Below are 27,265 nucleotides of genomic sequence, written 5' to 3' on the forward strand. Positions count from 1 at the left end.
AATATATTACATTATTTGTATCATGAGAACGATACTCTGTTACTGTTTGTAAGCCCGTTACCCCCACGAGCAATAGATTTTTTTTACTTGATTTATTTACGGTTAGAGCTCCAGCGTCATAGAAGTAGAAAATAACGGCCTTAGTTAGCTGTGATTAACGATACATGCGTGTTCTAATTGCTTATTCTTAAGAAATTTTGTATTGCCTTACATATCAATTTTCCATATACGTCAATAAAAATGCTGTATAACAATTGCAACAGTCATGTTAATTTAATATAACGATATTGTTATACTGCAATATTAATATAGCGCATCATTATCATATTAGTTATTACATATATAGCAATATTATTAATGTAACAATATTAATTTGTAATTTTATATGACGAACAATTGAAGAAGAGTGCGAAAGAAAATCTAAAAAATGACAAGAGAGTATCGAATGGCCTTGAAAGAATATCTCAAGATATAAAATAGAACCATTTTCTCATAAATCGTAATATGTACAGTCTGTCAAAGAAGAATAAGAACGTATGCGGGTTAATTTGTAGAAAAAATTATTTAATACAATTTTCAAATATATGGATACTTTGTACTCGATCCGAACAAAGATGCAATTATATTAATAATGCGTCTAGTCACCATCGATAATTGCCTGGCATCTTCGAGGCATACTTTCGACCAAGTTTACAGTGTATTCATGCGATAAGGATCTCCAAATGTAACGAATTTCTCGAGTTAACTGCTTCAAAGTAAATACTTTTCTTCCAAGCTTTCTTCGAAGCTTGTGCTTGATGTATGCCATAGACATAGAATATCTGGACGGAACGTAAAGTATTTTTATGGGCGCGGGGTGTGAAGTCAGCGCGGTGAGGGGAAATTTTCGTCGCGGCCATCTTTGGTGATCAAAAGTGACACACATTATATATATATATATATATACCCCACTCTCCCCTACTCCTTTGTTCATTACATTCTAAAGATGACACGACTAATAAGAAAATGACAAAGAGCTCAAATAACAAAATAGCTTGTATCTTAGAAGATATTAGTCTTAGGACCCATGTTAATTAGAACTTTTCTTCTTGTTTTGATCAATACTACTTGCTATCAAAATATGTGACCCTTTTTTTTCAACACCCTGTATATGACAATGCATATCAACAACAACGCATTCTATAAGTTTTGTTGATGAATATTATACTAGCTTAATATACTGTTGTTTATATATATCGTCGATATTAAGATTATCTAATAGAAAGTTACTATTTAGTACGCGTATCAAGTGCACGATGTAAACCAAGCCTATGTATACACATGTCATATATATATATATATATATATATAAAAGAGATCGGACATCATCGCCTGTAAATACTAGATTTGCCATGTTGGGACCAAACCGGAAGTATACTTATCTCACTTTAACTTATTGCACGAGTTCAGCAGTGCAGCCAGTGCAGTCAGTGCAACTGAAAAGAACAGACTGCTGTTTATGTTGTCATTCAGCTAATGATCCTAACCGGAAGCGTATCCCAAAGATGGCGCAGCCAATCAAAACGTTGACATATGGTGTCCGATCTCTTATTATAGGATCTCTACGTGAAAATCGGTGCCGGCCAAAACGTATGGCATGGTCGTTCTCAGGTTTCTCTCTGTCGTAATATTTAAAAAAAATGGAGGAAGAGGTGAATGATAAAACTCCCGAAGAACAACTCCAGAAAACAGCCGGGAAAAAGATAACCATCGAGGTGGACGAAGACGATCCATGTCTCCGGAAATACAAACAGCAAGAGCAGGCAACATTATTGGGCAAACATCTCGGTTATGATCCAAGGTGTGCCAATGAGAAGTTCAAGGTGTATCGCACATAAATGAACTCTGTACGATTCCTCGCAGATTTCAACAGCAGAATCAGACACAGAGATGTTTCGTCATGTACACAGATTTTTATCGTTGTGAGCATATATTAGGTGAAGGTACCGGAGCGTGCGCGTGGTTCAAGGAGGTCTTTAAATCTATCTGCCCAAATGCCTGGATAGAAAATTGGGACGAACTCCGACTTTCCGGACGATTAGCCTGGCACAAATATAAGACTCAGGGTGCTTTTCCCGGCAGCAAATATGGTGAATGATGATCGCTTGGAAAATTTTGTAACATCACTGACTAAAATTCTTTAGTTTTGACTCCATAGAATAATCAGACAATTACCTTACGGTTCTATTATTTATGTACACAAGTATTATATTATCTATTATATCTTGACTTTTTCTCTCTATAAGATTTGTGATCAAGTAATAATAATGAAGTAACGATAATAGAGTATTAGTAATATATAGTCACAGAGGAAATATATGTGTATAAAAATATCACATGACCAAAGTATATCGGTATTGTTGTAAGGTGGAAGGGAAGAAGGGATTTTACAATAAAATTAACACAAACCAGTTAAGGAAAAAATATTCAATTTTATTTTACAGAAATAAGATATTTACTAGCATGAGGTAACTTAAAAACGAAGAAAGATTAACTGATGCAATTATTCATCAGCGTTGAGCTATTCACAGTTGCTGGACCATCTCTTCTTTCGAGTCTTAATTCTTCCTTGGTCTAAGTGATCAACTAACTCTTCTTCTATCTTTACAGCAACCACACTGATTGCTTGCAGTTTGTGACACTTTTTTCTCCTCTTACAATCGTAAAAATAGACACTCGTAGGTATTTGCTTTGAACTTTCGATAGAATTGCGGGTGCCCCTCTTAAGCCTCCGTATCGACACGACGTTTTATGTTTAAAAGAAAAGAAAAGGAAATCCCGTTTCACGCGCAGAACTTTACAAAACAAAACTGTGATATCGGGATTGTGCACAAAAGCACCTGCCATGGAGTAGACAACTTACCATCTTCAGGTGTTGCTTCTGTCTGCACAACACGTGATCCTGTCTGTATTGACGTATCAACTTCTACGATGACAAAGTGATGATGATCACCTGCAAGTTGAGAAACAAAGGCATTTGCTTGAAGGAGACTGTTACAGCTAATTGCTATTATGTGTGTAAATATTAACAATAATCAGAGTGGCGAAGAGATCTATGTTGAAACAAAATTTTACGTGATTACCCTCGACATTATATATATATATATATATATATATATATATATATATATATATATATATATATATGTGTGTGTGTGTGTGTGTGTGTGTGTGTATGCATACAGGATATCTGACAATTCACAAAACATCCATTATAGAACTCATCAAACTGAGAACACAAAATTCCTGTACCATTTCACAAACGACTACGTAAAATTCTGAGTTATTGATTAAAGAAGATTGATGCATGACTGTGTACAATAATGCATCAATCTTCTTCAATTAATAACCAAAAATTTATATGATCATTTGCAAAATTGCAGAGAACTTTTTTGTTCAGTTTGACTTAATATACAAGCACACGACGGCAGACACAACTTATCTATCGCGCGTGATCATTCATAGATTTTCTTTTTTAATAACAAAAAATTTTACGTAATTGCTAAGTAGTGCAGGATTTTTATGTTCAGTTTGATAAGTTCTATCCGCAATGGATCATGAACTGTCATGAATTATCAGATACCCTATAAATATACTTGGTTTCAAAATACAGTTTTGACACTTTTATTTCCTAATTTTCGCGGAAAAAAAAAACGGTTCAAGCCGTTTCGCGCAAAGTGTGTACGTGTCGTTTTGCAATTCTAATCTATATATTTTAATAAGTTTATCTTCCCGAGAAAGAGAAAGTGCGCGTGACCCATATTGACGTTGAGAAATCTGGACCACCTTACGTATATCATGTTGAATATGTTCAGTAGTAATGTGTTATTTCATGTCGAACTCGCTGACTGATGAATAAACTGACAATCTCCATCGTTGCAGATACCCATTAAATCGTAAGGGCACAGAATTCCATTAGGGTTCACGTTCCTAGTTGAAAAAGTGGGAGAAAGCACAAAAATTCTCAAAATTTTTAGCTAATCCACGGACAATGCACAATCAAGCATTGTAACTTTACTTTAGATAAAAGGCGACCCACCTTGGCGTTTTTAAATGTGTCAATATCGATACATAAGGTTTTATTGTTGTTGTCGTCGTCGTCGTCATCGTTGTTGTCATCATCGTCGTCGTCGTCGTCGTCGTCGTCGTCATTGCTGTCGTTGTTGTATTCATCATCGTCGAGGAAGTAGTTTTCGTCGGCGTCGTCATCGCCGTCTGCGTCGTCATTGTCGTTGTCGTGGTCGTTGTCATTGGCGATTGCGCTGGCGATTGCGCTGGCGACTGCACTGGCGACTGCGCTGGCGACTGCCCTGGCGATTGCGTTCTCTTTTTCTCTCGCTCATTGTCCGGACACAGCGAATAATCCACTGACGGTCCTGGCTCTAGAGATGTGGCAGACACAGGGATGTCCACCCTACGGGTTCTTTGCGTACATTCGTTATTTCGTTTTACTGATATAGGTGTACTACTTAGCTTTGGTTCGGAGAGCAATCTATCTTCAGTGGGTGACTCTTGTTCGTCGCTCTGAGACTTCGATACAATCATCGAGGTTTTCTTTTTCGTTGGCGTCACTTCGTTCGGAAGTGTTTGCGGTGTGTCTATCGTTGGCGAGCTTTCCGTGTTATTACATCGCGCCAAAAGAGAGGAAGCATCATCGTCTTGTGAGCTCATCACATCGCTGACCATGTCGATTGCCGGTAGCGTTTGTAATAACACATCTTCTATAGCTTCTAATGTGATCTTAGATGACTCTGAGAGCGACGAACTGGGAAGTATAAAGTTTTCGGAAGCATCGTTGGATAACAATTTCCTGTTGGAGAGCTGGCGAGTATGATTGGCGATTTCTTTGAGTTTCTCATTCAATAGTTGACCTCCCGCCTCTGGTAGCCTGAAAGAATAATCTATATGACCGATAAAACAACTCCGAAGACAGTATACTACAATTTCTCAATTATGCTCCTATATAAATTCTAGACAATTTCTCGATAGTTATTATTATAATTATTATTATACAGAGAAATTACATGTGGATAGGAAAAATAATGTAATGTAAATTATATAGCAGGAATAATAAAATATTAATTTGATGTTAGAATATTAATTTCTAGACAATTTTTATCTATTATTCCTGCTATATAATTTTTACATTATTTCTTTTATTTTATATTAATCTAGAATATTAATTATAATTAATCTAGAATATTAATTATAATAATTATTATTTCTAAACAATTTCTTGATCATTTTTTCTTATATAATTCCTACATTATATATTCCTCCTATTTGTATGTAATTTCTCTGCAAAAATAATCTAACATATCATGATAAAATGTATCTTGAGACCCTTGAGTATTCGCGTAGACTGTCCTCGTTTGATGACATCAGAAACGAGAAATTGCATATTCACGATTGTTGTGTTATACGTTGAAATAAAAAATATATCCATGTGACATAACAGATCAAAATTAACATAACAAAAATTATGAGAAAAGTTTGATTAAAACCAGAGTTGTATACCATACTAAGTTTGCAGCTATTTATTGATTTTAATTTAGCAAAAAGAGAGAGCTTAGAGCATTTTAAAAATTTTCTGAATCGATCACAAGTGACGTTTTATAAGTATATTTTTTTATTTCAACGCAAGAATCATGAGCAGGATTTTTCGCCTCTGACGTCAACAAATAAAGACAACCGACGTGAGTATCCCTTAAATAGATGAGATATGAATGGCCAACAAAAGCCTACTCCTGGACATTAGTATAAATGGTTTAAATCACAGAAGGATATAATGTTTGGAATGTGAATGATACATTGAAAGCTTTCACATCTGCGTACTTGTAGTTCTTTCCGAGCCGGTTGCCCAGGGCCGTGCAGATTCTTGACAACTTGAAGCACTCGCGTCGACCGGTATTAATTTTTTGGTGCGCCATCGTAATCTTCGGACCCATGTTGCTGACGCGATTACGCTGTTTCTCCAGCCTCTCCTCGGCTATTATGAGCTGTTCTTTGAGCTTCTTCACCTCGACGGCCAGGCTGTTCTGCAACTCCTTCTCCATGTCCCACTGACGGAGGTTCCCCGACATGTCTGCTAAATGATCTAGGACGGTGTAACTGAAACGCACATGCAAAATACAATTCAATATTTGAGCATAGTTTTTATGGAATCGATTTAAAGATTTTTCATCATACTGAACAAGCTGAAGAGAGATATGATCAAAGCATTTTTTCAGACTAAATATATCAACAATATTGGAAATATGTAAACATGTATTCTGTAAAAAAATTTCTAAATCAATCTCAAGGTTGGGAAAGTTACTTTCGAAAAGAAACGTGTTACTCGTCACCCATCGACAAAAGTAACTCGTTACTGTTATTGTTATACCTAACAAATAACAAATTTTTCTTTATCAAGATCTTCTTTATCAAATCTTGAAGAGCTTTTTAGCGATTCGCTACCATCTATTCCATGTACGGTAGGTTGCAAAACTATTTGCATACAATAAAATTGGAATTGGTTTGCTAAACTATAAAAATTGAGTCCGTCTCTGACAGGACTTGCCTAGCAATTACATTAATTATTATTACTTATTCTTAACGACATTGCGTAACTTTATTGTGTCTAAATCGTTTTGCAACCCACTATATATATTCTCAAATCAATATATATACACTACATGCACAAAATATCAATAAAAGTAACAATCCTACATTTGTTGCCGTTACCTAAAAAATATAATTGTGTTGTTAATAAAATTACGTTACTGATGAAAAGAATATGATCAAATGAAAAAGTCATTTCTGAAAAAAGTAACGTATTAAGGTAAAAATATCAATGCCCAGACATGTACCTAATCCTGGACATTCTTATTGTTTCGGTCTTTGAATATAAATTTAAACTTTCAATATAAAATATACAAGAGTATATTGAGTATATGTACGCATTTTCTATGTTAAAAGTTTCTACGTTAAATATTTATATTTAAAGACCGAAACAATAAAAATATCCAAGATTGGATACGTCTTCCCAAATCTGATTAAATCAACATATTACATCTTTAAAAATTCTCAATCATCATTACCGTCTCGCGACTAATTTGTTCTCGATGTCGGACAGGTGCCGCTGTTGCTCCGTTTTGGAAATACGCGCGAGAGACTCGAGTTCTATCTTCACGTCCCGTTTAAGCGTACTCCAGGCATCTTCCGTGTTAGCTGCATCGCCAGTGCTCGCACTAGACTTCGACGAAACGTCGTTTCCATCATTACAGCAGTTATCTGCCGCGAGCAACGACGACGCCGAAATATTACGATTCATTTCGCGCTCATACTGGGAACGCGATATCGTGGTTTCCATCGAGTCCATGAGTTCTTGCTCGCTCGTGTTCGAGATCAGCACGGTGGTGGCGTTGGAGAAGTTGCTGTCGTTGACTCTGTCGTCGTCGTTGCTCTTATTGGCTGTTCTCTCATCTAGGTTTTCCATCACGGCGTTACTGTTCTCAACAGGCTCGTCGCTGTGGCTGGTGTTCGTCGTGTCGTGCCATGAACTTGGCGTCTTGTCGTTTATGGTGACCACTCGCTCAGTTGTGTCCTGATTCAATTGCACCTGCACGTACTTGCGATTGATCTCGTCTCTGGACAACGTCCTCAAAGCTGGTCTGAACTGCAGCTTGTCGCTCATGGGCTGATGCTTGTTTACAAACTCGACCGAGTTCTCGAGCGTTTTAGTTTCCATTGTGACGCGAGCTGGCGCGATCTCATTGGTAATTCGGATACTGAGATTTGGTATTATTTTCTTCGTCGTTTTAGCCTGCAGCTGCATAGAATTGGTCTGTTTAGCAATATTTGAGATACCTTTGGTAACGGACGCAGGAGATGTAGTCAACGCGGTCGTGCTCTTCGCCACATCGACAATTTTCGCTTTAATCTCTGCCGCCGGTTGCTGAGAATCTTTCTCTGGTTCCTTCGACTCAGTCTGATTCTGTCTCGCGGATGCGTTTGACACGTTCTTGGTCACTTTATTACCAACGCTACTGTCGTTACTCTTGTTCACCACTTTCCTCTGCTCCTTCAACTTCTCACGTTCCAAGATTTGCTGTTTCAAACGACGATATTCTTCTTGTTTTGACGCTGAAAGATGTCTCACGGCCTGCAAAGACAAAGCGGAAGAAAAAGAGGAAAATGCGATTTCAAAAAAAAGGTGGAAAGTACAAAGATATGAAAATTATTAAAATAATTTTGATTTTTTCTTTAATTATTATTTTATTTTATTTATTTTCTTTCTTTATTTATTTTTTTTAATTATTCTTTTCAATAAATGCTTAATTTCACCAAATATTTGTTATCAATATTCCTTATAGGTTTAAAATAATCACAGATTTGAATTACGTTTATTTCTCTGAAATAATCCGTCATTATTATAATATAATTAATATAATTATTAGTCGTACAATATATAATACAAACTTGTAATCATTTTAAACCTATAGAGATAATATCGATAATAAATTATAATATTCCCTAAAATTAGGCATTTATTGAAAAGAACAATTAGAAAAAATTAATAAAGAAATGAAAAGTGTCCTCAATTTTCACACTTCTGTATGTCCTCTGATAAATAAGTGTGCGTAAATCTGACAGCAACTGTACTAATCGATTTGTAAAAGTTATATTTCTTATGAGTGGTGCATATGAAACTCAAATTCATTGCATTCATTGCGATAAAAAAAAAGGAAAAGGAAAACGTACTCAAAACAATATGTAATATAAAATGTGAAATAAAAATCTAAGTATAATTTTTAGTAAATTTGTCACATTAATATAATTAATGTGACAATTTGTCATATTAATATAATTAGAAGTTTACATTATATATGTTCAATTAATCATTAAATTTACATTATGTTACATAATTTAATTAATTCTCATAATAATAAATTTTTCATAATTTTTCTAAGTCTGTTCATTTTCCCATAAATTATCTTTTATTGATGCAAAGCGATAATAAAATCGTTGCAAATTTGATGCCTGTTATTATCCCTGGGGAGAGCCTCGAACGTCACAATGTATAGTCTTACCAACGGTGTGTGCATGTTGGACGAATCCTTCTCCGTGTCCGTCTGCGTCACTGGCGTTGGCGTGTCTCTCCTCGCCGTCTGCGGGGACAAAGCGGGCTTAGAGGAAGAGGTGGCGGTCGAGGTCTCGTGTTCTTTGCGCACGTCGCGCAGGAACTTGTGTAGGCTCTTCTCGAAGTCAGTATTAGGCTCCTGCGTGTTGACGTTGACGATCGACGTTACGACGGGCATGGGTTTGGCGTTACTGTCTTTCTCGAGCTCGGACTCGCTGTCACTGTCTGAACCCAGATTGATCACGATTCGCTGCGTCTCGCTCGCGTACGCCATCGACGACTTCTTCGTCGGCCCGTTGGGGACTGACCACACGTTATCCTGATGAGCGGTCGGCATCAGCTGCTTCACCTTACCTTTGTTGAGAACGTTCGCCTCGAGCTTCTGAGGATTCAGCTTCCGCTGCACCATCGTGTTCTGATATTTCTTCGCGTTGTTCACCACTTTCGTGCTGGCCGGCACGGGTGCTTTTCTCAGCATCTTCTTCGGAGGCCCTTTCGTGCCCGTGGCCGCGGCGTTGGGTCTCTTTTTAACGCCGCCAACAGAGAGATCACTCGCCATTCCGTTGGCCGTGATAACCGGTTCGGTGCTCGCTGATACCTTCTGTGCGGCTGCTTGATCATTCGTCGCGTTGCACTCGTTCGTAACGACCGACGTCGCTGAAGAGACGGTGCTGTTCGTGTCCGACTTGGTCATTCGCTTCGTGAGCGAGGCCAAGAGAATGGCGCGCAGTTCGTTCTCATCCTCGTCCATGCTCGCTCTCCTGTTAGCGTCCTTCGCGTCCGCCACTTTGTGCTTGGCAGTGTCGAGGTTCGCCGATGAACAATGGGACTCGGTGCTCTTCTCTTGCGGGCATTCATTGTCTGTCGACGATGTCGTGTGCTTCTTCAACTCCTCCTTGTCGTGCGAGGACGCGTGTTGGTCGTTCTTCTCGACGTTGTCCGTATTCTCTGTTCTGATGTCTTTATCATTGTCAGCCGGCAAGGTTGGACACTTGCTTTCTGCACTCTCTTCTACGCTCTTTGTGAAATTCCCTCGCGCTTTATTGGCGTCGTTGTTCTTCTTCTTAGGCTCGGACTCGGTGCTTGGTTGTCGCGGAACGGGCGGTGGAACGGTCGTGGTAATATTTACATTTTTATTTACATCGTTATTTGTACATGAACCGTTCTTCCTCTTTGCCGTTGATTCCGCGACATTGCAATTCGCGCGACTGTTCTTTTTGGCGCGTTTCCGCTTCTTGGACGTCGGAGAGCTGCCGCTCTTCGTGACCGCCATAGGCTTGGTTTGCTCGGCTGCCTTGGGACCATCGCTGCTCTTGGAGGCGTCACTCTTGGACACGTTGCTCTCTGAACTCTCGTTCATGGACTCCTTGAAGACGACGGGAGCCGTCAATACGCGGTAACGCTTCTTCGGGAATGGTACTAGTCTGATCGGCTTGAAGACGGTGCCGCTCCTCGGGCTGCTCGGGCTTGTGATGACGATCACCGGTTGCATCTCGGCGCTCTTGAAAGTCGGCTCCGTGTGCTGCTCTTGTTTCGCTGACAATGACGACGACGACGACGACGACGACGGTAACGGTTGCTGAAGCTGCTTGTTCGACTTCAAGATTGGCACAGGTACCAGCGTCTTGTTGATCAACGTGGGAATCTTATTCGCATCTTTGGTGATATCCGGCACACCCTGCATGTACGAGGGCTCCCTGCTAGTGTCGGCTTGGCAACACATCACCGCATCGTTGGCGACGTAATCGGAGTCTGACGCTAATACATCTCTGTCGACACTGGCGGCAGGGAACGCTTGCTGATTCTCCGGCTCGTGAGAATCGTGACCAGTGATTATCGAGACGCTGTCACTGTTCAGCAACGTCGGCGTTCCTAAAGTAGACATCGTTGAGACGTTGGCGACAGGATATCCCACAGCCATATCGTAAGCGTGTTCATTACCTCGCTGCTCGCCAACCGTCTGCTGTTCCGTGTACGTCGTCGTCGAGGCCAAATTCACCAGTAGATCGTCGTCGGTAGATTGCTCCACGATACTCTGCATCTGCGGACTCACGTGAAGGCGGTCTGGTAGCACGGAAGACGCCGGAAGATCGATCACTGGAAGATTTTGTGTCGCCCCGTTGGTCTCTGGATACGCTGACGCAATTGGATAACTACACTTGTTGTTGGCGTCGTCGAATGTCTGCTGGCAGCAAGTGCCGTCTATCAAGTCGCAATCGATGCAGTCGCCAGGCGGGATTCTGAGGTAGCCGGGCAGCTCCTTCTGGCCATTTGGTTCCACGTGGAAGCTCTCATCACTGTTGCTCAATAACGGCGAGGATGCAAAGCGATTCGGAGATGGAGTGTAATACGGGAGGTAGGTGTCGTCTAGCGCTGATGACGCGATCCCATCAGGGTGAGACGGTCTTCGCTCGTCGTTCGTCGCGAAGATCGGGCTGTTGTTAAGATTGATGAACGACACGTCCGACGGCTCGATGCCGAGTAGCTCCGTGTCGATCGGCATGTCCGTGGTGATCTTGTCAGTCGGCGAATACGGCAACTTCTCTTTCTCCCTCTCGACATCCGTATCCAGCTCCATATCCTCGACGTGATTGCTGTCAGCCGACGGTAGCATCGGCGGGGTGGACGGTGGCGACGCGAACTGCAGCAGTTCTTCGTTAGGCACGGGGATGTCCTCGAGAAAGCTCTGGGTGAACGGACTCTCGCTGCGATTAACCTCCGCTTTCCTCTTGTTCTTCGCTCGTACGCCACGTTGCACCCTGTTCTGATGCTTCTTCATAACCGCTGAGCGCAGCGCGATCATACGCAGCTCCAGAGCCTCCTCGTCCTGCTCGTCGTTTATCTTCGTCGTCATGGCCGCCTTCGCTTCCGTTTTCGTCGGCTGCTTCGACTTGCTGGGCTTGTTCTTCTGCTTTGTATCCAACGCTTTCTGTCGCAACAACGCCAAGTCGTCCTCCTCGTCAAGTTCGTTACCAACCATGATCGGAGTCTTCTCCGCGAAACCGTGCGCCATGTGGTCGTTGGCGATTTTCGGTATCTTCATCATGTTGCATAGCTTCTCCTTTAACGACGCCGGCTGGTGCTCCTTGTTCCGCCGGACGCTCGACTCCGGCGTCCAGCGCGCGCCCACGGAATCGAGGTGTTTCACCTTTTTCAGTAATCTAGTCACGTCGCCGTGGCGGTCACTAAAGTAGGCAGCAGACGACGACGGCGGCGGTGACGCGTTCAGCCGCATCGTCTGCTTCCTAGAAGTCACTCGCATAGGAGATACAGAGTGCAACGAACTGGATCGCTTAGGCGATCTGAGTCTCCGCGGCGACCTTCTTGGAGATCGAGAACGCTCCAGCGGAGAGCGGGACGAGCCGTGAAATGTAGGCCGCGCGCCTACGGGTGACCTGTGTTTCCGCAGCGGCGACTTCGCGATCATTCGCGTCCTGCCGCTCCTATGGACCGGACTTGGATCTCTGTAGCGCGTTCTGCTTATGGTGATTTCCTTGGACGTTTCTCTGGAGCTGCTCCTTAATGTGCTGAAGCACTCCGTTATGGGCAGATCTGCGGATGCCGGGGAAATTAAGTCATCGACGGTAAGATATTCGTATTCCTTTTTCTTCTTTTTCTTCTTCTTGATCTTGGTCTTCGAGCGCGTCATCAGCTGCTTAGACATGTCCGTGAGACCCACGATTTCCATGTCGCTGTCGCTCGAAATCGGCACCAGATCGTCGTTTTTCTCTTGCAACGTCGACAGGACGTGTTTCATTATCGTGCAACCGGCCTCGTTCACGTGATGACGATTTTCCTTGCCCTTGACTGGATCTTGCGAAAGAACATTAATTTCTACTACATTAGATTAACATATCAATATCTAAACTTAAGCACAACACTAAAATCAACAGTATGGAAAATGTACTTGAAATAAGGTCACATTATTCAGACTGAAGTTTAAATTATCAGAGATAGTATCGAGATAAATAAACACCACTTGTTAGATTGTGTTATTGATTTGCTATTGATCATAAATTGAATTTGTTATATGTAATTATCTTTTATATATAAATCAATAAAACATCAGTATTTTCATGCCAGTTATCAATGATCATCTCTATAATTAATATATTAATAGTTGTCTCTACATAGTACACAACTATTTGGAAAATATACAAATGATTCGAGTCTTTTAAATAACATTTTTCTTTATCAAGGAAAAAACAGTTTTAAATATCTAAATCCTTGAAGCACTCACAGTTTTGAGTTAGAGATAGGTACATAGTTAGTTAGAGATAGGTATAGAAGTACTACTCTTAAACCAGTGGCACATAGTTCTTGTTTTCATACTGGGTTATATTTGCTGAATGGAAATACTCTGTTTTTATTGGTGCATTACCATCCATCTTCAGAAATGTACCAATTAGAACAGAGTATTTCCACCCAGCAAGCAAACCAGCACGAAAACAAGCATTGTGTGCCGCTGGTTTTAAAGCATATGTGTTAGGACATGTTATTAGTTTGTTATTAATTGTCATAAATTGTAATTGTCAAATTAATTGTATCTTAAATATAAATCAGTGATCACTTCTATAATTAATGTATTGATAATTGTTCCTGTTTATACAGTGCACAACCACTTGAGAAGCATACAAATGATTTGAGTCTCTTAAAGAACATTTTTCTTTACCAGAGAAAGAAAGATAAGAAAAAAACAATTTTATATATATAAACCCTTGAAACAATATCCTCACAATTTGATCGGTTGAGAAAAAAATTTACTCAAATATAAGCGAAACTTCCTCGTCTTCCTTTTAAATATTATATCTTTCAGATATTTATCACAATATTTAATATCTATAAAATCAGGGAGAACAAAACTGAAAGAATTTATTTGAATTTAGTCTACGATAAATATTAATAAGTCCATTTAGTTGCCTTAGATCACTTAGAGAAGTCACAACTGAAATTAAAATTTGGTGCTTCAAAGGTCAAATATAAATACAGTGCATTTGTCTCGGATATACAAAGAACACGCAAGTCGGACTAAGCTTTTACCTCTCCTGCTCTGACTCTTCGAGTAGTGCATCTTGGAAGGGGCAGTGCACCAGGACGCGCATTCTCCCCACGTTGACTTGCACACAGGACATGAACGTCGTGTTCTGACGACGTAGCCGCAGGTCAAGTGACCTATACCGCCTTCCTCGGACGAGCTGACATCCTCCAACGAGATTTCACCTTCCTCTTTCTCGTCGAGGATATCGATGGTCTCCGTGCAACCGCTCGATAAATCACTTGCCATTGTTACAATTCGAACTTACCCGCAACGACGACGTTTGAACATTCGATAACACATGACTCAATAAACGTCACGTCGATCGATCATTGATATCGCGAGCAAGCATGACTCATTCGGAAGGAGATAGAAAGGTTAGGAACTAAAGGATCAAAGGATTACCGAGGTATTCGCCAGATTAATCGAGTCGCGGAATATCACAAAGAGAAATACCGTTACAGTACAAATATCCAATGTTTGGAGGGAACGCGTTGTTACAAAGCGCGAATATCGTCGATTAACAATGCTTAGTAATGTACTTATCAATATTTCATCGCATGGAACGACATTCGATCAAAGGTCTCTCTCAATACATCAGTTTTCCTTTTTCTTTGCTGCACTACATCGCACATTACTTTCTGTACAGTCAAGGACGAAACGGTTTGGACCACGGACGTAGGAATATCTGAACAGAGCACAAAGTACTTCTGTGAGCGCGGGACTTAAGTTTCAAAGATAAGGGGAAATATCCATCGCGACCATTTTTGGCTGTGTTCGTTTTGTTTTCGGCACTAAAAGCATTAAGCCTAAAACCCGTATCAGACTACCGACTGCATCGGCCGACCCGACTGCCGACTACGGACAGTCAATGGACTAATCGCGCTGACTCGGCGCCTCACTGTGATTGGTCCATTGAGAGTCGGCAGTCGTAGTCGGCAATCGGGTCGTCCTGTGCAATCGGTAGTCTGATATGAGCTTAATCTACAATGAGCACGTTCAGCGGAAAAAGCGCTCAGTGAGCAATCAACATAGGCTGCGTTCCGAAATTCACTGCCAGTACTGAAATTCTATAGTTCATGTCACGTATACTATAGAATTTCAGCACTGGTAGTGAATTTTGGAACGCAGCCATAGTAGCCCTATTCTGTAACTCGTTATGGAGTTAACGACAATTTTGTTATCGTTGCGCAGCTTTTGTATACCATAGAAAAGTTGCGCAACGATAACGAAACGTTAACTCCAATAACGAGTTATAGTATCCCAGCACAGGGCCTTTATTCTTGAAATAGTTGCGTATACGTATAAGTTACGTTGCGTATAAGTTTTACTACGCAGATTTAATTATACTATAAAATAGCTGCGTGGTAAAACTTACGTATACGCAAAAATTTCAAGAATAGAATTCTGATGTCTATACTGGTTGCATTAGGTTACATTTTAAAACATCTTTTTGGAGGAAAATTTTACTCTTAAATCTATAGTTCATATTACATACCATAGACTTAAGAGTAAAATTTTCCTCGGAAAGGACGTTTTGGAATGCAACCTAAACTAGATTGCTAACAAGGGCTTCGTACGTGCATCGCGTGAAGCCCGTATCAGACTACTGACTACACAGGCCGACCCGACTGCCGACTCTCAATGGACCAATCACAGTGAGTCGCCGACTCACTGTGATTGGTCCATTGAGAGTCAGCAGTCGGGTCGGCCTGTGCAGTCAGTAGCTGATACGGGCTTAAGGTTTTCGGTTGCATGCGAGAAAATGGCGGCGATCCTGATGTGTGACGTTGTGTGTACGACATGTCACTTGTGAGTACTTACAACGTACAAGTGAGTCAGCGTGGCTATTAAATTACTGTCGTAAAATCAAAAATGCCAACATTTTATTGCATCAAAAAATGTAACAAAAAAATAGATGATATTGGACGTTATTTGTTCTGCTCATTTTCAACAAAAGAATTTTATGACTAAACGTAGTGAAAATGTGGCGGTAGCGGCCATTTTCTTGCATACATCGGAAACTCTATCGGACGCATGCCGTGCTGTTTGTAGATAGCCTATTAAGGTTGTTCTATTAGTTGCAAGTCGATTGCAACTCTTGTTGCGACAGCCAATCAGAAGCGTCAATAGCACCATTGATACTTCTGATTGGCTGTCGCAATAAGAATCGCGTCTGCTTACGATCGGTTTGCAACCAATGTACGACCTTTAGCAACCTAGTTTAGTATAAATATCTGTACAATAATCATTTCTGTACACTGGTAATGTTTTAAAATATGTAACACATAAACCTTCAAGGAATTGGATGATAGAAGTTACAAGACCGATTTTTACAATTTTCAAGGAGCTCTCACGAGGGCCAAGTGTTTATTTAGACAACGTCAGCTGTTCTCGTGCCTCCCTTATGATTCTTCGACAGGAAATCTGCAAACTCTTGATATGGCGCTTTAGCCAAAGCCTGTTCTTTCCACAAGTCCGGCGTCAGGTAAGCGTACGTCTTGGCGATTGCAGCGTAAGTAGCTTTGGCGAAATTGCCGAGTGTGCAGGTAGAGCCTCGGGCAGAGGTGTAGCAGTCTTCGATACCAGCCATTTGAAGCAACTTCTTGGGAACTGGTGCGGAGACGATGCCGGTACCTCTGGGCGCCGGGATCAAACGTACTTGCACAGAGCCACATTTACCAGTGACCTTGCAGGGCACCGTATGCGGCTTACCGATCTTGTTACCCCAGTAGCCACGTCGTACTGGCACTACCGATAGCTTGGCCAGGATGATGGCGCCACGAATAGCAGTAGCTACTTCTTTGGAGCATTTTACTCCCAATCCAATATGACCATTGCTGTCTCCAATAGCAACGAAAGCCTATAAAATATTTTAAGCATTTCTGTGGCAAATTCCATAATTGAGATTAATTTATTAATATTTCATATTTTGTCTTCACATGTAAATCTCACCATATTATAATAATGAGCTGAATTTTCCAATTACCTTGAAACGAGTACGTTGACCTGCTCTAGTCTGTTTTTGTACAGGCATGATCTTCAGTACTTCATCCTTGAGATCTGCTCCCAGGAACTTGTCAATGATCTCATATTCTTTGATGGGTAAGGAGAATAGGTAGATATGTTCCAGAGACTGTATTTTGCCCTCCTTGACCAAACGGCCCAGCTTGGTGACAGGAACCCATTCCTTGCTGTCTTCCTTGCCACGACCACGGCCACGTCCTCTACCTCTACCTCCACGTCCTCTACCTCTTAATCCTCCACGATCACCTCCACGAGAGCCAAAACCTCCACGGAAGCCTCCACGAGCGGCTGGAGCAGCGTCCGCCATTCTATAATTAAAATATATTATCATCATTGACATCAAGTTTTACAAAAGATTTTATTTTATTATTTTACATATAGTTTGTTATGTTATATATGTTTATACATGTTACACATATATTTATGTCATTATATGTTTATGTAATTATATGTTTATTTATATAAATTATATATATAGTAGTGATTGAGAGTTAAACCAGCTGCACACGGTGCTTGTTTTCATGCTGGATTGTTTGCTGATTGGTGCATTTCTGAAGATGAATGAAAATACACCAATCAAAACAGGGTATTTTCAGCAATCCAGCACAAAAACAAGCACCGTGTGTCGCTGACTTAATACTGTGATAATTACTATGCATAATGAATCAATAGCAATATGCATCAGTTGGTATAGTAATTACAGTATTATTATATTATAAATACAAAATCGTTAATTATTAGAAACTAAAGATACACTAAAATTAAATAATGTACAGTAATACGATTATCGATTCTGGATAATTAACAGCACAAAGTCTGAAATATATGACACAATTCAACCTTTATAAAATCTAACCAAAGAAACGACGACACGTGGTAAAAAAATAAAATTTTTTAACTCGCGAAATTTCCTAAGAGATTACTCGTACTTAATTTGCATTGCATATTTAAACAAAAAGCATGCAGAATTATCTCAATAATTGAGTGGGAAAAATTAAAAAATTGTCGAAATTATACTCACGCTACTTCTTCCTTGCGAACACGAAAACAGAAGAAAGACTCAAGCGATCTGTTCTTTTTAGCTGCACTATTCAACTAGTATAATAAGATTGCTTTCCAACAAGTCGACACAAGTGGATGCTTTCCAGTTGCGTACACTGTGTTACACAAAACCAGTTTAATGGTTGCATATTATCTTACAAGATATTTTAGATAATATGTGACCAATAAACTGGTTTGTGTACGTGTGTGTCAAGATGTGTTAAGCAATTGGAAAGCACCCATTATCATCCTATCATTGTTATTCACTAAATGTGAAACAAAGATAGAATGATGTTTGTGTCGACTTGTGTCTCTTGTTGGAAAGCAACCTTAGTGAGTAACAAAGAGTGCTTTCCAATTGCTTAACACATGTTGACACATACGTACACAAAACCAATTTATTAGTCGCATATTATCTAAAATACCCTGTAAGATAATATACAACCAATAAACTGGTTTTGTGTAATATACAAAATGTAACTGGAAAGCACCCAAAGATAGGATAATACTTGTGTCGACTTGTGTCTCTTGTTGGAAAGCAACTTAAGTTAAGCCAACAGCACACGATGCTTATGCAGGATTCACACCGCGTCCGATATCCGACGTATGACGTACGATATCCCATAAAAGAATAGCTTTCTAATGGAGAATTGAATTTTATATTAGAAAGCTGTTTTCCTATTGGATATCGGATGTCATACGTCGGACATAGACGCGGTGTGAATCCTGCATTATTTTCGTGCTAGTTTGCTTGCTGGATGAAAATATTCTGTTCTAATTCGTGTATTTCTGAAAATAGTTGGAAATGCACTAATCAAAACAGAGTATAAAACAAAATAATAAGGGAACAGTAGACGTTTCCATAAAATTTTTTATAGTAAAATTGGATAAACTCTTAAGCCAGCGGCACACGATGCTTGTTTTCATGCTGGATTGCTTGCTGGATGGAAATATTTTGTTCTGATTGGTGCATTTCTGAAGACGGACCAATCAGAATAGAGTATTTCCATCCAGCAAGCAATCCAACACAAAAACAAGCATCGTGTGCCTCTGGCTTTATACCTAGCTAGAAATGATTCGTCAATCGATGTAGAAACGATGTCGAATCGACGTCGATTTCACGATTTCGATGTCGATTCGACATTGTTTCGACATTGATCAACGAAATATTTCTGGCTGGGTAAAACTTTTTGACTGGAGAAAGAAAAATATTCTTAATCCGCAATAAATTCTTCTCTAAACTTATCCTAGACAAAATAAATTCTTCTCTAAACTTATCCTAGACAACACATCACCAAAGGATGTTCTGGGGACTTTCTCAGGATATAGAACGTTCTCAGAACGTCTTTATGATGTCTTCTAAAGATCTGTTATTAGGGATTTTATAGTAAGATTGTATATTGTCGAGATTTTATAATATATTTTGTTACAAAAACAATGTTTTTTATCAATTCACAAGTTCACAATAGACGATTTTATATTATTTAAACTAATGGTGTCAAAATATTTATAATTCATGGTTTGTGTGTGACTAGAATCAAAAGAGTAACGAAGCTACTTATTAAACTTTTTCTTTTTCTTTAAACTTTTTCTGCTAGGATTTGCTTTTTAGAACATTAAAATTGGACGTTACATAATTATCAAGTAAGTCCTTATCGAACATGAATCGTGCCAACGCTTGATCTCCAATGCCAGAAAGCACAGATATGAATCTTCCCATTTCATTCACGCTCTTCATCTGATCCTCCATAAAGCCAGTGACGATAAAATCGCTCGCGTTTAAATCGCCGTGTTTCACTGCTATCCCATTCACTGCGGTCAACTTTTTACTAACATCTACTTCCAGTTGTAAAGCCGTCTAAAATACGCATGTAAAAGTACATTAATTAACTATACCCAATTAATTATATAAATTATTAAACTAAATTAATTATTACTGGACGTAAAATTATTAGTAAATAATAAGCTCATATTCTAAACTCTCTTTTATTATTAAAAGTACCTCTAAAGAGGCGTTTTTCGTTTCGTGACCACGATACCATTTGGTTGATTGGTTTGGTCCACTTAAAGGCCATTCTATAATAGCTGTAAGAATATGGCTGTAAGGCTGTAAAGCCCATTCTACAATTGCGTAAGCGTAGTCGTGAACGTAAGAGTCAACCAATCCGAATGTTTTATTCACTGATTGCTTTATTTTGATTGGTGTCGTAATCACATACAACCACTTACAACTACGTTCACACAATTGTAGAATGGGCTTAAGACTCGAAATGAATTATTCTCATTCGCAGACAGCTCACGTTACATCCTTACAGCCATGTTCTTACAGCTATTGTAGAATGGCCTTAACGCTCGCAACGCCTCGAGCAACAAAGGCTGCGTTCCGAAATTCACTGAAATTCTATAGTTCATGTCACGTATACTATAGAATTTCAGCATTGGCAGTGAATTTCGGAACGCAGCCTATGATAGAATGGCTGCGTTCCGTTTCACGCATTGCGCGCATTTATCTATAGTTCATGTTACATATATTATAGGCAATGCGCGCATAATGCGTGAAACGGAACGCAACCATGGGTGCCCTAATAGCACGCAATGTTCAAGGAACGTCCAATGGATATCCATAGAACATAAAATGTCCTCTGAATGTTTTCTGGATGTTCTCTGGACGTCTTTTGAACATGCGTGCTATTAGGGTGCTTTCCAGTTACGTATTCTGTGTTACACAAAATCAGTTTATTGATTGCATATTATCTTACAAGATATTTTAGATAATATGTGACCAATAAACCAGGTTAGATTAGGTTATAAAGTTGACAGGAGATAAAAGTTATTTATTTTCTTCTCATAGAGCTCTAAGAATTTTTTTAGAATTATGTATTAACTTTCTAGTACTTCAAGAAAATGCAAGAAAACGCAAGAAAATGCAGTACTAAAAAATTAATACAAAATTCTAAAAAAATTCTCCGAACTCTATGAGAAGAAAATAAACAATTTTTATCTCTTGATATTTTTCGGTTGGTAGAATTTAAGTAAAAAAATATTGAAACCAATAATTTTGTAATCCAGCAACAACTGACGCATGTTGGCACATGCGCACAGAGGATGAATAGGAATGTATACCTTTCTGTCTTGCATATATCTTAAGTCCGTATCAGACTACCGACTGCACAGGGCGACCCGACTGCCGACTACGACTATCGACTCTCAATGGACCAATCACAGTGAGGCGCCGAGTCGGCAGTCGTAGTCGGCAGTCGGGTCGGCCTGTGTAGTCGGTAGTCTGATACGGGCTTTAGACACACTTTTGGTCTACAGAAGGCATACGCAATTCCCCCTCCATATATATATACTCTACGCTCGTGATTGGTTTCGCTCTCGTTCCGCGCTCCGCTTTCCGCTGCATGGGTTTGCACCCTCAAGGCCCTTGCACAATGTCAGGCTACAGGCAATAGAAATAAGCCAATAGGAACATGGAATAAAAATAATTGGCCAATTTGAATTCCTATTCTCTGTTCCTATTGTCTGTTGCCTGGCATTCTGCAAGGGTCTTTAGTCTCGCGCACGCGCGGTCTATAAATGATTTTAGTCTTAAGCTTTAAAAATTTGACCAATTACAGTTGATTATTCTCCTTGCATTCGACTGTGATTGGTCAATTTCTTATGGTTTAGAGTTTAAATCACCTATTGCAGACCGGGATTTACACAAACGCGTTATATTTTTCTTTGTTTAAAATTCTTTAGTATTAATTCAATTTTAACTGTTTAACATCCCAGACAACATAGATGTCTAAAATGTATTTTGGAGATATATCTGAAATAAATAAGTTGTCCTTTAAACATCAACTAAAACATCTTTCGGATATTTCCCATGCAGCAAAAGTTTCAAAAAGCTTTCAGAAAAGTTTCAGAAACATTGAATCTTTCTGAGATCTTCCTAAAATCTTTCTGAAAGTTTTTTGAAACTTCTGTGCTGTGTGGATTATGTTGTCTGAAATAGATTTACTTTGAATGCATGTAATGGACATTTCCAGTCTTGATCGTCCGGCGGTGATACAGCGCAGAGATGCACCTTTCCTCCGCGCATTTTCACGTAGTTGCAAAATCTCAGGGCATGCTCGTGTTCCTCGTGATGCATCTGCATGAAGAATGACTCGCATCCCGGTAGAGCGACATCCATGCGACCGAAATATGCAGCCTAAACATGATTAAGTACAAATTAAAAGTCTGATCACGTTGTAAAGTCTCTTGAAGAAGCCTTATAATTTGTTATTATGCCCATTACTTTCATAAATCACTCAATAAGGAAAGATTGTTCCAACTTCTTGGTAAATCATTTGACAGTTAAATTATATGTCTATCTTCGTTTTTTCTTTAAATTGAACAGAGACAGACACATGATTTAATTGTTAGGGCTGCGTTCCAAAATTCTACTCGGTGGGTAGAGTAGCATTTCAGTGACCAATAAAAACAAAGATAACTAAGATTTCTTTATCATAATTGATTAATTATATGTACTCTACTCACCGAGTAGAATTTTGGAACGCAGCCTAGGTAGTTTATTAAGACCAAGTTCCACGACATTCGTTTAATTTTAACTACCGGTTAAGTCCCAATAGTGATTAGTTGATTATTATTAACTCTTCTTAATGGGTGTATATCAGTTGGACACGGGGCAATTGGACACAGTCCAATCACAAGTCGCTGTTCCAAGGGACCCTACAAATGTCTCTAATCACACGGTGCTGTGATTGGCTGTGTCCAAATGCACCGTGTCCAAGTGCACCGCTCCCCTTCTTAATGTCAAATACGATTAGTCAAATCCAATGGAATAACCAGTCAGTTAAGTTAACTAGAGGTTGTGGAACTGGACCTAATGACTCCTGCACACAGGACGTGGTAATGCTTGCCGCGCGGCGGAAGTTCGCGTGACAGCCAATCATATGCTACTTTCCATAATAACCTTATAGCTTTTACGGAAAAACAACATATTGATTGGCTGTCGCGCGGACTTCCGCCGCACAGCAAGCATTACCGCGTCCTGTGTGCAGGAGCCATAAGAAGTTGGAACAATGTGCTTTGAAAGTGATAGAACTAATCTATATATACTTTAAATCTATGATTATACATTTTTAAATAATAAAATCATTTAGATTATATTTACCATAGATAAATAATAATAAAACGCCTTCAGTTCAACATTAATCTGGTCGTTCATTGCGGCTTCAGTTTCATCGTGAAAATCAAATCCGCTTCTCTTGCCACTCGGCCATTTTATCGGTTTATCGATACAAAGTTCCATTCGACCGCATTCATTATTTTTTGATGTTTTCCACGTCGAACTAGATATTCCTCGCCAACTAATTATATTACAAGATCAATTAAAATGTATCTAATAAATAAAAAAATAAGGTATAGAAACTATGGATTTGGCAACATATACAAGTATAACTCAACATCAATTTGAGAAGATAAGAAACTTCTGAAGAATATAATCTTGTTAATATATTGAAATCAAAAGAATATAATCTCATTAATATAATGAAATCAAAAGAATATTTTTTTTAATATTAATATATTAATTTTAGAAATTTAATGATGCAATTACCTGACTTGATATAACCATCGATCTCGCAGAGAATATACATTATTGGAAGAATTAAAAAATGTACAAGATCGTTTACAGGACAGTCTTAACATTTTTCACTAAAGCAATTTATCGATTAATCTTCACTCTTTTCGTAAACAAACTGATTAATTTGTTACGTCTGCAAATAAATCGTTATTTTGTTCGCGTCATCGTCGTCGACTGATTAATAAATCACTAAACAAATTAACTTAAAAACATAAAATTTGAACTACTTGATTACAAAAAATGTCTTTACAAAGGATTTAATAAAATATATCTTTTCAATTTGACTCTTGTTTAATATTTTTAGCGTTTATTTGTTTGTTAATATACATTGGAACGAGCTAACATTAGCTTCAAGTAAATGCAAATCAATCCATATACGGTGTTCTAAAATAATTTAATGTGACAAAAGAACTGTTTTTATATATTTTTATGAAATTTATTAATTAAAAACACAATTTTTGTATTTATCTGTACTTTAAAATATAATGCACTGCTGGACAAAGTTAAATTTTCAAAAAAATTATAAAAAATTTATAATTTTTACGACAATATTTGTGAGAAATAATTATGAACTATTGCTCTGTTTATTGTCGCAATTAATATTTCCTTAAGGAAATATTAGCTATTTTTCAATATCTTTCAAATGAATTATTAACATACTTAAATATTACAGACTGTATATCTTAGCAAGAACTACAAACAATTACAACAAATCATAAATATGTCATTGATTTATTGAATTAGGTGAAGGGTCTGATAGTTGATGTGTGCTATTTGAAGGTACTGTGTTGATAGAACTAAGAGGTTCCTGTTTTATAATGGGATTAGTATTTAGATTCATATTGATCACAGCTGTGGATGTAGGATTCTGCATGTCCAACTGGCTCTGCGCTATATCCTGCAGAGCAGCTTGAATTCGCTGAAGCAATGCTTCTCCTTGTCTCACTATTTCTTCCAGTTGTTCACCAGCCTCTTGATTTTCTTGTTCAAGCCGATTGAGACTAGCTACTTGAAGTTCTTGAGATGACTCTTCACTTGGCAAACTCTCTATTAATGTATCAATATCCTTTGCACACCTTGCAATGAGAGTTGCAAATAAAGAAGCATAATCTGCAACAAATAAGTTACAAATTATAATTGTCTATTGCTTAACAATAGCATGAAAAATCTTACAACTAATATTTTATACCTTCTTGAGTTTGATGTGGCTGTGGTGTGCCAATACGATCAAAGCCAGGAAATTTACTGGGTGTAGAATACTGCTGTAGAATACCAACGCTGTTGCAAAAGTGTTCTGCTTGCTGAAAGTAGCAGCATGTGCTTGGTAAAGTCTGAGAATCAATGGACAACAGATGAAAATGAAAATTTCTATTACCTGGTTAATAGTATCTTGCAATTGTGTCAAACGATCTGCCATAATGCCAAATTACTGACTCAAAACTGATTTGTATAGCCTTTCGTAATGTTGACAGTAAATAAAATAGAACACTTGCTTTTAATACATCAAGAACTTTAGCATTTTACAGCGGAGATTCAATACAGTTTATCAGTAATTCACTTTTTTTAGTCAATAATCTTTAACTTGTCTTGTCACAAGTATATTATATAAAATTTTTATTTATGGAACGAGCAACGAAAAAATCAGCTTAAGAGAACGTCTAAGAGAGATATAACCTATAAAACCAAAAGTTGTTGCGTTCGATCCAAAAGTGACCTCAGAATAGATTTGCTCGCGTTAAGGGACGTCTACATTGGAAGTAAATAGCAAGAAGTAGGAAGTAAGAGTAAGAAATTGACCAACCACAGTCGAATGTGAGAAGAATAATTAACTATGATTGGTCAATTTCTTATTCTTACTTCCTACTTCTTACTGTTTACTTCCAATGTAGACGTCCCTTTACTTGCACTTTTGACACTTTTGCATTTAAAGGCTTTTGTACGTAAAAATTTTAATCGTAACGTAAAGCCCATTCTACAATTGCGTAAGCGTAGTCGTGAACGTAAGAGTCAACCAATCCAAATGTTTTATTCACTGATTGTTTTACTCTGATTGGTTGTCGTAATCACTTACAACCTCTTACATACGGGAGCGGTGCACTTGGACACGGTGCATTTGGACACAGCCAATCACAGCACCGTGTGATTAGAGATATTTGTAGGGTCCCTTGGAACAGCGACTTGTGATTGGACTGTGTCCAATTGCCCCGTGTCCAACTGATATACACCCGCGCTTGAGATCGATATTTCGGCCAAATATATGATTTTTTAATATTTAATTAAAATTATCTGGATGACTCACAAACCTTTTTAATGATACTTCATAACTCTTCATACAAACTCGAAATACAAACGATACCATACCGAACCTTTGTTTACTTTACCTCCGGTCATTATTTCCGGCTAAATACATGGTCCAAAAAAGAACAATTAATTACAAGTAATAGAATTACTCACAAATCTTTTCAATTGCACTTCAAAACTTTTTATACGAAATACAAACGATTTAAAAGAATAGTTTTCCAACCGGAGTTTTTTTCCGATCAAGTACATACGAATCTCTGTGATTTATTCATGACATCTTAAAACTTAAGATTATCTTAAATATAAGATTGGACTATGAATACCGGCCTTACTGTTGCCGAGATATTAGCGTGACGTTTCGACAATGTGATGAAAAATATTTACCGGGTATTACTAAGTTGATACGATTGAAAAAAAAACCAGGAATATTGAAATACTAGAGATTACCGATCGTGTCTGACGGTACTTTCACAGCAGCACTTGACATCTATATTTCGGTTAATTACACGATTTTTTAATATTTAATTAAAATTACTTGGATGGCTTACAAACATTTTAATGATACTTCATAACTCTTCATACGAAATATACAAACGATACCATACCGGAACTTTGTTTAATTTACTTTCGGCCATTATTTCGGCTAAATGCATGGTCCAAAAATGAACAATTAATTACAATTAATAGAACGATTCACAAACCTTTTCAATTGCACTTCAAAACTCTTCATACGAAATATAAACGATTTAAAAGAGTAGTTTTCAAACCGGCGATTTTTTTAGGTCAAGTACATATGAATAATGAGAGCTCTCTCTCTAAAGAAAAGCTAGTGTGCAACGGGCATTAAGTGTAATAGTGTAAAAAGTGCAAGCAACGTGAACAAACCTCAGTTCAACAATAAGGACAAATCTGAGCCCGTATTCTTGAAATTTTTGCATATATATAAGTTTCATTGCGCAGCTATTTTATGGTATAATTATACTTACGCAAAAGGACTCAATGAATACGCAAAATTGTCAAAAATATGAGTCTTGAAATATTATGTGGTTTGTTCTTTTTAGCTGCA

The 27,265-nt window shown here is 38.5% G+C and overlaps 5 protein-coding genes across 7 annotated transcripts; 1 reads left to right on the top strand and 4 right to left on the bottom strand.

Annotated features, from left to right (window-relative positions):
* The first annotated feature begins 1,467 nt into the window (after window positions 1–1,467).
* Window positions 1,468–3,177, top strand: LOC116845068. Its single transcript, XM_032817340.1, has 2 exons — window positions 1,468–1,840; window positions 1,903–3,177. Exons 1-2 carry the CDS (start codon window positions 1,680–1,682, stop codon window positions 2,135–2,137), a joined length of 396 nt encoding a protein of 131 aa, XP_032673231.1. The 5' UTR covers window positions 1,468–1,679; the 3' UTR covers window positions 2,138–3,177.
* Window positions 2,452–15,048, bottom strand: LOC116845067 (serine-rich adhesin for platelets-like). Of its 3 annotated transcripts, none has more exons than XM_032817339.1 (7): window positions 14,201–15,048; window positions 11,102–12,973; window positions 9,111–11,032; window positions 7,119–8,182; window positions 5,875–6,150; window positions 4,079–4,927; window positions 2,452–3,969 (listed from the first exon to the last, which is right to left on the bottom strand). In XM_032817339.1, exons 1-7 carry the CDS (start codon window positions 14,442–14,444, stop codon window positions 3,870–3,872), a joined length of 6,327 nt encoding a protein of 2,108 aa, XP_032673230.1. In that variant the 5' UTR covers window positions 14,445–15,048; the 3' UTR covers window positions 2,452–3,869. The 3 variants fall into 3 exon arrangements, with proteins under 3 accessions (XP_032673230.1, XP_032673229.1, XP_032673228.1); XM_032817338.1 differs by having other exon boundaries at window positions 2,452–2,992; window positions 3,831–3,969; window positions 9,111–12,973; XM_032817337.1 differs by having other exon boundaries at window positions 2,452–2,992; window positions 3,826–3,969; window positions 9,111–12,973; window positions 14,201–15,047.
* A 1,477-nt stretch (window positions 15,049–16,525) lies between these two features.
* On the bottom strand, window positions 16,526–18,404 carry LOC116845144 (40S ribosomal protein S2-like). Its single transcript, XM_032817506.1, has 3 exons — window positions 18,244–18,404; window positions 17,185–17,530; window positions 16,526–17,058 (listed from the first exon to the last, which is right to left on the bottom strand). Exons 2-3 carry the CDS (start codon window positions 17,527–17,529, stop codon window positions 16,570–16,572), a joined length of 834 nt encoding a protein of 277 aa, XP_032673397.1. The 5' UTR covers window position 17,530; window positions 18,244–18,404; the 3' UTR covers window positions 16,526–16,569.
* A 1,453-nt stretch (window positions 18,405–19,857) lies between these two features.
* On the bottom strand, window positions 19,858–24,019 carry LOC116845189 (soma ferritin-like). The gene is made up of 4 exons (XM_032817595.1): window positions 23,872–24,019; window positions 23,428–23,623; window positions 22,270–22,461; window positions 19,858–20,121 (listed from the first exon to the last, which is right to left on the bottom strand). The coding sequence occupies exons 1-4, from the start codon at window positions 23,961–23,963 to the stop codon at window positions 19,858–19,860; spliced, it is 744 nt and encodes a 247-aa protein (XP_032673486.1). The 5' UTR covers window positions 23,964–24,019.
* Window positions 24,020–24,601: 582 nt separating this feature from the next.
* LOC116845165 (mediator of RNA polymerase II transcription subunit 21) lies at window positions 24,602–25,708 on the bottom strand. The gene is made up of 3 exons (XM_032817549.1): window positions 25,274–25,708; window positions 25,088–25,199; window positions 24,602–25,008 (listed from the first exon to the last, which is right to left on the bottom strand). Exons 1-3 carry the CDS (start codon window positions 25,313–25,315, stop codon window positions 24,623–24,625), a joined length of 540 nt encoding a protein of 179 aa, XP_032673440.1. The 5' UTR covers window positions 25,316–25,708; the 3' UTR covers window positions 24,602–24,622.
* Window positions 25,709–27,265: the final 1,557 nt, after the last annotated feature.

This window comes from Odontomachus brunneus, unplaced genomic scaffold, assembly GCF_010583005.1.
Source record: "Odontomachus brunneus isolate Ranch 3 - 2012 unplaced genomic scaffold, Obru_v1 Obru_scaffold_049, whole genome shotgun sequence".
Lineage (NCBI taxonomy): Eukaryota > Metazoa > Arthropoda > Insecta > Hymenoptera > Formicidae > Odontomachus > Odontomachus brunneus.

What these genes read in the sequence shown, in the direction of transcription:
- LOC116845165 (XM_032817549.1), bottom strand. Translation starts at nt 25,315, where the DNA reads ATGGCAGATCGTTTGACACAATTGCAAGATACTATTAACCAG. An exon ending in TGCAAGATACTATTAACCAG is followed by an intron (nt 25,200 to 25,273) that starts GTAATAGAAATT and finishes TGCTACTTTCAG; the next exon opens with CAAGCAGAACACTTTTGCAA. An exon ending in GCCACATCAAACTCAAGAAG is followed by an intron (nt 25,009 to 25,087) that starts GTATAAAATATT and finishes TATTTGTTGCAG; the next exon opens with ATTATGCTTCTTTATTTGCA.
- LOC116845068 (XM_032817340.1), top strand. Translation starts at nt 1,680, where the DNA reads ATGGAGGAAGAGGTGAATGATAAAACTCCCGAAGAACAACTCCAGAAA. An exon ending in CATCTCGGTTATGATCCAAG is followed by an intron (nt 1,841 to 1,902) that starts GTGTGCCAATGA and finishes GATTCCTCGCAG; the next exon opens with ATTTCAACAGCAGAATCAGA.
- LOC116845067 (XM_032817338.1), bottom strand. Translation starts at nt 14,444, where the DNA reads ATGGCAAGTGATTTATCGAGCGGTTGCACGGAGACCATCGATATCCTC. An exon ending in GAAGAGTCAGAGCAGGAGAG is followed by an intron (nt 12,974 to 14,200) that starts GTAAAAGCTTAG and finishes TTCTTTCGCAAG; the next exon opens with ATCCAGTCAAGGGCAAGGAA. An exon ending in AACAAATTAGTCGCGAGACG is followed by an intron (nt 6,151 to 7,118) that starts GTAATGATGATT and finishes TGTGCGTTTCAG; the next exon opens with TTACACCGTCCTAGATCATT.
- LOC116845189 (XM_032817595.1), bottom strand. Translation starts at nt 23,963, where the DNA reads ATGTTAAGACTGTCCTGTAAACGATCTTGTACATTTTTTAATTCTTCC. An exon ending in TTTATTATTATTTATCTATG is followed by an intron (nt 22,462 to 23,427) that starts GTAAATATAATC and finishes AATCATGTTTAG; the next exon opens with GCTGCATATTTCGGTCGCAT. An exon ending in GTCCATTACATGCATTCAAA is followed by an intron (nt 20,122 to 22,269) that starts GTAAATCTATTT and finishes TGCGTATTTTAG; the next exon opens with ACGGCTTTACAACTGGAAGT.
- LOC116845144 (XM_032817506.1), bottom strand. Translation starts at nt 17,529, where the DNA reads ATGGCGGACGCTGCTCCAGCCGCTCGTGGAGGCTTCCGTGGAGGTTTT. An exon ending in GTCAACGTACTCGTTTCAAG is followed by an intron (nt 17,059 to 17,184) that starts GTAATTGGAAAA and finishes AATATTTTATAG; the next exon opens with GCTTTCGTTGCTATTGGAGA.